The 10,123-nt window shown below is 40.3% G+C and overlaps 1 protein-coding gene across 2 annotated transcripts; it reads right to left on the bottom strand.

Annotated features, from left to right (window-relative positions):
- Positions 1-7,153: 7,153 nt before the first annotated feature.
- Positions 7,154-10,076, bottom strand: hoxc10a (homeobox C10a). 2 transcript variants are annotated; one of them, XM_068733110.1, is made up of 2 exons: positions 9,404-10,076; positions 7,154-7,431 (listed from the first exon to the last, which is right to left on the bottom strand). In XM_068733110.1, the coding sequence occupies exons 1-2, from the start codon at positions 10,074-10,076 to the stop codon at positions 7,154-7,156; spliced, it is 951 nt and encodes a 316-aa protein (XP_068589211.1). The 2 variants fall into 2 exon arrangements, with proteins under 2 accessions (XP_068589211.1, XP_068589210.1); XM_068733109.1 differs by having other exon boundaries at positions 9,374-10,076.
- Positions 10,077-10,123: the final 47 nt, after the last annotated feature.

The raw sequence follows: 10,123 nt of genomic DNA on the forward strand, positions 1-10,123 counted from the left end.
ACAGTAGCTAGTTCAGACTAGACAGACGAGAGAGGGACTCAAAATACATCAACAATTAAGTTTGCACCGTTTTAACGAGGGTGCAATAGACCAACCATATCCTGTAGCATTTACGGAGATAAGAGAGGAGGGGATTCAAATTCTTGACAAGCAGCCCACTACAGCGGGTTATATTCGGCAAGTGACCGTCCATGTTTTTATGCCCATCTATAAATTTTAACGAGGACCATTTGATTGTTCATAAACGTGTCGTTAATAAGACTGCATCCGAGGTCCTCGCTCAACATAAAACCACCACCACTTTATGCATGTGCAACAATTCCTATTAAACATAAAAGGCTGAAGCCAAGAAAGAGAAGACTGCAGAGGGCAGAAAAGGTTCGTTAAAGGGCTAACCAAATGAAAGATTTCATTACAGGTATAATATTACTGTTGCATCTCATGGCAGAAGTGTACCGTTTGCTCTGCGATATATTTGTCAGTTAGCAGGTTGTGAAACAAGTCTGAACTCATCTACATTTTTGCAGCGACACAGCAAATAATACAGTAATATGAAGAATCATGTACCCGAAGAAGTCAACACAAATTAGACTAACTATGACATAATTACTGAAACTTGAATGCACATGTGCAGACTGGATAGGGCCGATAACAACATGGCTGATGCATTAGTAAATGTTGAAAGCTGCACCATTTGTGACGTGGTGACTTTGGTGCAGGAATGCATTTGTGCATTTTTGAGAAAAAGGTGATGCGTGTAATTGGACTATTAATGATACGTGGATGCATGCATGTTTTTGATGTGTTGTGGGCTATTTATTTAGTGTATGAGGATGTGCGTAATTGCTGTTTGAAATGTCTTTTTTTAGGGGTTTTTTCTTACCAGTGAGTTGAAAAAAAAAGTTAATTGAACTATTGCAAACTTTAACATGAGGGAGCTAAATATAAGGATGTTTATACCTGCAAAAGTGGAATTATAGTATAGTGCAGCTGAACAAACCGCACTTTATTCTGCTGGAATTAACTAGGTACACTGTGTTCCAGAACAAACGTTTAACCAGATGGCTAAATGAAGTTTAACAAGGGCCACATTTTAAAATAAATGATACAACTTGTGACTTATAACTTCGCCTGCAGTGCATATGAAAATAGAAATTAATTTGGGATTTTTAAACAAGTCTTCGCTTTGTCATCGTCAAGCTACAAGGATCCAATGACGTCACTTATTAGTCTAGACTAAACTACAGTTAACTAAAATAAATTATTACGCTTGGAAATGTACTGATATTATACTCAATATTTAGACTCCATGGCGCATAACTGTAATCAGTACGCCTTGGGAAATGCGATGTTTGTCATGGCTGCTGAGTTCAGATTCAACCATGAAATTTAAAAGGCCAGACGCCAGACATTCACCCGGATAACGCCAAACGGCGTCCTGGTGAGCGCTGATGAATGCGCAAGTCTGCAGCGAGTCAAACATTTTCCCACATGTATACAAAAATACAGCCGTTTAGTAAAATTACAGTATCTTAAATTGAATTTGTCAGCAGGTTGAAGGTCTAATTCCACATATTATTCTGCTGCCATTGAAGCAGAATGAAAGTGCTTAGTTGCCATTTATTACCATAACGTATGGTCATATAAATACATTATATAGCTGGTATTTGTGTCCAGAGTAATCCAATGAATAATCCATTGTATCGTATTGTATTGGGTGCGCGCTTGTTTGTGTGTGCGTGTCTGCGTGTGTACTGTGTGTGCTATGAGTGTGGGTCCATTAATGACAAGTGAAGATTTTTTCAAACAATGTAACTAATCCATGTTTGTTGTGCTATAATAAAAAGGATTGCATCATTAAATATTAATTTGTTGTTGTTTCTTATTTCAGGCATTTCTGTCTTTACTGTTGTCCTTCCTGAACAAGTGGAGTTGCAAATAGACCATTCGAGATTAAGATTATACCGTCTAACACATCGCCAAACCTTTTCGTATTTAAAACCTTTTCACATATTTCTCAACGTTTTGAAAACATAGCCTACTATGGTAAACAAAAACAAGAAGTTGTGGTTTGTCAATTTCGTTTTGATGATCCCGTATCAACATAAATGAAAATAAAGATTATTTATAAGTAACACACGATTAGAAGGAGACAATTGATGGTTTGCTCTTAAATTGGCTCTATGTTCGTCAAGTCCATTTTATTCATATAGGGTAGTCCAAAATCACAAATTTGCCTCTGAGGGCTGTACAGGTGTACATGGAGCATACTTTGTGTTTTCATCTAAAAAGGATGTACTCGATTAGTCCTAAATCTCTTGCAAAGCAACTTGTTTTTAACAACTTAATGATACTAACAATAAGCCTGGCCCTGACAGTCCTCAGTAACACTGTTCAGTTTTCTATTCATAAAAATGTAAAAGGAATCAGAAAACTCAGACGATAGGCCTTTCGGGATAATGTTCGCATGGTCACAGCTTTACTGACGACGACAATGTTTCTGTTTTAGAAATACGCTATTTATACACAGCTTTGAGAGTCAATACTTCAAGTGGACGCTAACAGACAAAAACATTACAGTGATACACAGTCTGAGTACATCACGCCGCCGCAGTGCAGTGAGGGTTCATATTCATTTGAAATAGTCGAAAAGCAAGGACCTACGCTTGTAATCCCATTCCTACAGATCACTTTAGTTAAGGGTTGTAGTTCTAGGGTTAAAACGCAGAGAAAAGGATAACTAGCATATTGAAGAGGGATGCTTCAATTAAGATCACGAATCTGTCCACCAGTTCAATAACAAGGCCACACCTTGCTGAATCTTCAGACTGACTGAATGTGTGACTGGCAGATCATGGCATGTTGCAGATGACTCTTTGTTTGTATTATTCAAATCATCAAACAGATAGAAGTATGGAGCCAAACAGGCTAATTATCAAGATCAAATAACTTTCTTGCCATGTTAATTAAAGATGATCCATCTTCATTGTCAATGTGTTCACTTCAATCACCACATCGAGTTTGTGTCATTTCTGGGTGGATGACTAACAAACGAACGATTCAAGGTATGCGTTGAAACACTGCTTTCTTTTATTAGACAGGTACGATCACATGCGCTGGCTACTGTGAGATAACAGGACGAAGGCACATCATGTTTTCTCAATAATGAAAATATACAAAATTTAATTTCCTCCCAGAAAACATTACAGCACACAAGAAAGAGTGCCTTTGCCCATGAACCCCCAGATCAAACAAACTGTTTTCCCCTCATAATCTAAAAAACATTTGGACCATATTATATGCGCTTAAAGTCAGCATATGAACATTTCAAAGTGCATGTTATATTATATTCATAACGACCCATGTGCAGAACAGAAGATACTGCACAGACAAACGTTACTGTGTGATCAGAAAAGCCACAAAATGATCCGTATTACCTAAACTGTGCAGTGGACAGTCTCTATATGGACAACAGATAACCGCTGCATAGTTTCATTCAAACACGCCAATTCATTATAAAATGTTATTTATGATTGTCCCATAAACATTGTTAAATCAAAATTCGTGATAAAATCCATCCGTTTACAACACACCATGTTCTGTGACATATTGCAGATCAATATTGACCTGGCGCACTGATATCAACACAGTTAGCCCACATTTTGTATTGTCCTCCTGTAAAAGATGTTTCTTGGTTAAAAATGCGAAGTAATTGTTATGGGATAACGATCATGATCCCATGATTTCAAAGAAAGAAAGAAAATCACCTTTGTGATATTTTTGTAGCCTAAATGTTGTTTCTACATATACAACTGAGTTCATTCAAACCACGCAATACAGATACAAAATGTTCCCAATTAATTCTCATTTAAAAATAATTAAAAGGTGAGTTTTTTATCATGAACAATATTCAAAATAGTAAAATAGCTGAAAATGTTCCAGTTAAGGAAATCCATCGTCTTCTGAATTTAATCTTCAAATAACGTTGTCTTGAACAACACGTTATAAATAAAGCACGAGGAGCACATTTTCGTATATATCTCAAAAGAAAAGTAAAAAAATATACGTCAGAAAAGAAGAAAAAGAGAGAAGGGAAACTCTTTAGCATATTTGGTTCTTGTCTGATCATGCCAGTGGCAGTAACACATCTTGAGCTGTCCCAAGGAAGTGGCTGACTAAAGCCTTCAGTTCCTGTGCGCCACTACAAAGTGAAATAAATTGCTTTATGTGTATATGGTTTTAGGGTGAATCTGTGCAGCTCTCGGGGCTGTTTCCAGCGCTGTAAAGTCTTTGTCATTGATGCATTCCAAGGGAGACACTCATTCACTGAGCTGAATGAAAATGACTTTGGATTCCAGACTGTCTCTTCCAGTTGCACTACCGCCAAAGGGAGGGGAAGGGGGTGGGGGGGTGGGGGGTTGAGGAAACAAGGGGAAATAGTGACCAGATAAACATTGGACTGGACAACGGACAAGATGCTGACCCTTCCATAAATAAGTTATTGTGTTTCTCTTCGATCATTTCTTTCTTGAAGACTTATTTTCCGGAAATGTCTATATTATTCGCACTTATAAATCAATAATCAAATGGGTTACTGGTATTACTCAAGACATGAACAAAGTTAGGCGTGTCCTTGTGATGGTTAGTGGCTCACTGGCGGGCTATCGTTACAAACTAATTATATGTAACAGCAATAAGTCAAATAATTCGGTGCTATTGAAGTTTAACTTCTCCAAACTGTAAACACTAAAACAATAAGAGCAGGTAAAGTATGAAATGGACGAGTGACGTTATTTAACGCACAAAAATAATGTTAGCAGGAATTTCACTTAACTTCAGTTAGCAAAGTGTGACTACTAATGGGGTGACTGCTGTTATCATTGTCAGTTATGTGTGTTCAAATTTGTGGAAAACATTTACTTCCAAGTTAAGAATTATACTAGACTCTATGTATGTTTTAATGTTAGGCCACCTCTCGGTATAAAACTGAAACAAATTGGAGATTGTGATTGCACGGAATAATTTGAAGAATTTCAAGAAGCCACGTGTTAGCATTTACAAGAGCAAGACTTCTTATCCTCACATCATGGAAATGTCAATACGCATCCATTCCCTGTCATAGACACAGCTTCATTTGTCAGATAAATGAACGAGTCAAATATGTCTATCTATCTACTGGCATCTATCCATCCGTCCAGATTTAGATGATCATAAAGCAGCTGAAACCACTAAACCTAAGCAGACAGTCAGTGATGACAGTTGCAGTATAACGCAGTCTAAAACTTTACCCCACGTTGTTTACAACCTATTCTCCTCCTGAGAGCCTCAGAAGGTTTTACAGCCCACCACAAAATAACAGCAAAGAAAGAAAACGTCTCTGTCCAAGGTATTGCAGCTCAGTTCATTTACAATGCCATTTGCGGGGACCTGGGTGACTATAGGGGGTAATTCAGCGGAAATTGTGCCCTTGATGAAGACGAACTGACGTAATCAAGGCAGTTTCTTGTTGCCGAGCCAGGAAGCCAACCCCAACAACATGAAACTACCTAAACCACGCTTCAGCTTCGCGCAAAAGGGGTTAAAATCCATGGAAAGGACAATACATGCAAAAGCCAAGAGAGGATTAATACTATTCAGCACAAAGAGAAAAAGGCGAGTACCAACACAATAAAACACAACATGGTGTAGGGCTGAAATCAAGCTACTTTCTAATAACTGCCAGTAAACAACGTATATAGCCCGACATGGCTTTACTTGTTTGCTCATGAAAAAATGTGTCTGCCTTAAAATGATATTGTTCTAATTCCATAAATAGCATTCTAGCAGCACAGCACAGCATCAATGTATCCATCCGTTCCAAAGAAGCAAAACTTCAGAAAAAGTAAGTAATAAATAAAATGAATAATAATCAGCAACCAGCATTTTGATTACAGTGAGAAAGCAAACAGAAATCAGCGAAACGCTGACTGATCCACAACTTATAAACTATCGACGTGTGCAGACGTGCACCATGCGTGCCACAAGAGCTGTCATCTGTCCCCCTGACAGATGTTGCATACTCTCCAAAACAGGAAATAAAAATATTACGTAAAATTTGGGTCCTACCTTCACTTGCCTCCTGCAGTCGCCTTCCCGGTGCGTTCAGTTATCCACGTGTTTGCCGTGATGCCTGTTGTTATTATTGTTCCTGCAGCCGTCGCGGTCGCTGTCCCTGTTATCCACCATCTTTCTTATCTCCTGCTCCCATGAAGCTCCATTATCCCGGGCGGAGGCGGCTGCTCCTTCCAGCCCAGCGCCTCGGTCGGATCCTGCACATTGCAGTCTCTGCTATGGATTAGCCCTCCTCCACACACACCTTTAAACGCATCTTTACTGCTGCAGCACATTATATTTGCAGATCATAAAATCCACCCCCAACGCTTTCCAGGGCGAACCTGACATTAGAATTTTATGACCTTGACTTACTGTGGTCACCTGGATAATATTTAAATCAACGTTATGGTCTCTCACTTCTATTAAAACTGCCATGATCTACTTCTCTCATCCGCAGTGTCTCTCCCTCCCTCTCATTTGCACCACTATGCCAGAGGAAGGACAAAGTTGGTAATACCTTTCCATTTACCCCTCCTTTTACTGTTCAGGAATCGTTTACGATGGCATGGCTTAATATTGTAATGTGCATGCACATTATACTGTACGAAAATGCCACAGCAACAGACACCAGCGAAAAAGCTGCAAAAGTGGCTAAACATCCACTCCAGCTCAGCAAAGTGAAACTGCTTACATGCCACGTGTTATTTATAGACCGCTTGATATTGCCTCCTCCTTTCGTTTGCTTCATGTTGGATTATAATTATCAGTTCAAGGTAATAGCATCTCAATGTCCCAATGCTCCTGCAAGTGTTCACCTGGAACCAAAGTCTGCAGGTAGCAGCGTTTTATAGTTCACAAAGGAAGGCACGACGTGTGTGTATGTGAATCCGTGTGGCGTGGACAAAGACAAATTTGATAAATGATAGTTCAATGCATTAAAAGATGACACGTGCATGTCTGTCTATCTGTCTTGTCTATAAGCATGTGTGTGAGTGCGTGTATGTGCATGTGTATGAGTGCATGTGTGAATGTGAACGTATGTGTAGGTATAGAAATATCTTCAGGAATAGTTATATACTGCACTGTGCTCCCTTCCTCGGCTCTCCCGGTTGAGCTTCTTGAGCTTCATGCGTCTGTTTTGGAACCAGATCTTGACCTGTCTGTCAGTCAGGTTGATACTCCGACTGATCTCCAGGCGGCGCTCCCGAGACAGATACATGTTGAACAAGAACTCCTTCTCCAGCTCCAGCGTCTGGTGCTTTGTGTAGGGACACCGTTTCTTCCTTCCACTTTTGGCTTTTAACCAGCTTCCCGCAGTCTTTTCCGCGGATAAATCATCTACCGGAGCAAGAGAAAGACAACAATGAGCAACTGTGGCCACATCCGGATCCATTTTGTGCAGAGATCATATGCAGCTTCATAATCAATACACTCGATGCTATACACGCCCATATCTCACATGCATATCTAGCTTTCAGCTGGATCAAACAGAGTAGCCTAGAAAAAATCAGATTTACCTGGGTATGGACTCTCCGTGATTCACTTGAACAAATGAACAACGCTGAACATCCCACCTTTGGTCACATTTTCCTTCTGCTTGCAAATTTCTTTTGTGTGGCGTACAGCGATAATTAGATCAAATCAAACTAGGGTGTGTAAGCACTTCTTTTGTCTGTGTGGGACCTCAGACTCCCATAAAATGTTATTAGCTTTGCACACCAGAGCCAAATCATTTATTTGGAGGTCCACCCCAAAACAAAAGGAAGTCTCTGTAGCATAATACCACATTTTAAAAAATAAATAAATAAATATATAGATAAATAAATAAATAAAGACAAAGAAACACGGCATGTCAGTGATAGCAGGGGAAACCACACTGCTGCACATTCAGTTAATTTCTTGATTAGGTTGCAGACTCTTGGGAATAACGCCTCTTTTACGCGCACGCGCACGCAAACACACATACACACACACACACACACACACACACACACACACACACACAATGCAAGTTACAGTAATAATTACCCTAATGTGAACAGTCGGGGCCCACATTTAATCATTACCCAAAACATTTAATTCAGTAATATGGGATTAACAGGGCACACACACACGCACACACACACATACACCACAAGCATGTCTATATCCTCTAATTAAATTAAAATAAAACGAGCTTGTTGGTCGTCATGTATGAAGCTAACTCCATAAATAACGCAGAAAACTGAAACAAATTTTAAATAAGAGCTAAAGACAAACGGCAGAGGAATGTACAATAACATCAGTTGTAGCTATAACATTAATTTATTAGGGGCATTTTATTATCAACAATAACAATAAGTATTATACTATGTGTGTGTATTTACCACACTAATAACTAAACGTTACCGTTTATAAAAAAAATCGATTTAAACTGTTAATTTACTAATCATACATATTCGTGGTTTTGTCAAACGGAAAAAAAACTAATTCGGTTAATTCTTATCAAGCTGCCGCTGTTAGCATGAAGGAAAGGAAGGATAATATTAGACTGCTCAGACGTGGATTTTCACTTTAAATAATTATTTTGTAAAAAAACTGGAATGAATTGTCCTGAGTTAGTTACATCGACGCAGAAAAGTGTACATGTATTTATGAGAAATATTTTAGTGAGAAATGGTCCCCGAGTATTTTAGTAAGCCAGGGCATTAGCACACAATGTTTTCAACTGTTGAGCAAAACCTTAGAATTTTATGTTGGCTAAATACCAGCATTTTGGGGCGTAAAATGGTGTAGTTAAAATTGTTATACCTCACAATGCGAATGGCCCGTGTAAGAGAGAGAGATAGAAAGTGAAGTAGTGATTGTGTGTGTGTGTGTGTGTGTGTGTGTGTGTGTGTGTGTGTGTGTGTGTGTGTGTGTGTGTGTGTGTGTGAGAGAGTGTTTATTTCAATGATAACTGCCCATCTCACATTCTCACATTAATGGAAAGGTGTTAAATGCCACAGGCACCATAACCCTGCTAAGCGAGGCTGTCAAATGTCCATACAGCGTTTGATACAGCCCATATGACTGCGATCAAACACACGTCTGCATTATTGGGTCATGACACAACACAGCGTGCACACTCTGATAGAATAAATGCACGTGTGGTAGTCTGCAAGTTGTATGTGTATGCATGTATGCATCAATGGGTACGTGTGTGTGTGTGTGTGTGTGTGTGTGTGTGTGTGTGTGTGTGTGTGTGTGTGTGTGTGTGTGTGTGTGTCGGGGGGGGGGGGGTGGGAGAGTAGTCGTCTACCTTTTAATTGCCCGTCCGAGTTATCTGAACAGCTGTCACTCTTGGCCTTCTCTTCCTTTCTGTTCTGACTCTCATCTGTCTTTGAAACCTCCCTCGCTGTCTCCTGCGCCGATTTATTGCAACTTATTGTCGATTCTGATGCTGATTCAACAGATGTCGCCAAGTGGGTCAGAGAGAAGCCGGAGGGGAACTGCTGGTCGTCCTGCTGCGGCCTCTCTCCGTTGTACACCTGGAAACAGCCGCTGGACGAGGCGGTTTGCTCAGGCCGGCAGCTATTGTCCCCAAGCCGGATGTAAGTGGCCGACTCTGTTGTCTGCTTCCCCTTATTGCTGTCATCCTGATAGAGGCAACAAAACGCCTCCTCTTTGACGTTGCCCGCTGGAAACGAGCAGAGTTGTAAACACTGGGCAACAGGTTGTTCGTCCCTACTGGTTTTAGAGCCCGGGTTCCATGTGGCCGGCAGGTAGGGCGCATCCTGGAAGCCGCTGAGCGGAACACCGCCCGGAGAAACCTCGTCTCTTTTGGAGAGTGAAGCTGGTCCTACCTTCCCAATGTTTCTCATCACTGAATATCCGTACTCTGCAGCTGAGTGGATGTACATCCCGGGGTTGCTGGAATAACCCTCACCCCTGAAGGAAGATGATCCTCCCATTAAAGAATCCATCAGGAATTTACCGGGCGCTATATTATTCGGACATGACATTTTTTTGCATTTGGCAACACAGTAGCCGATTGGTGAGTTGCACTGCT

This window comes from Cebidichthys violaceus, unplaced genomic scaffold (assembly GCF_023349555.1).
Source record: "Cebidichthys violaceus isolate CVI_PGR_0920_01 unplaced genomic scaffold, fCebVio1.0.p SCAF_6, whole genome shotgun sequence".
NCBI lineage: Eukaryota > Metazoa > Chordata > Actinopteri > Perciformes > Stichaeidae > Cebidichthys > Cebidichthys violaceus.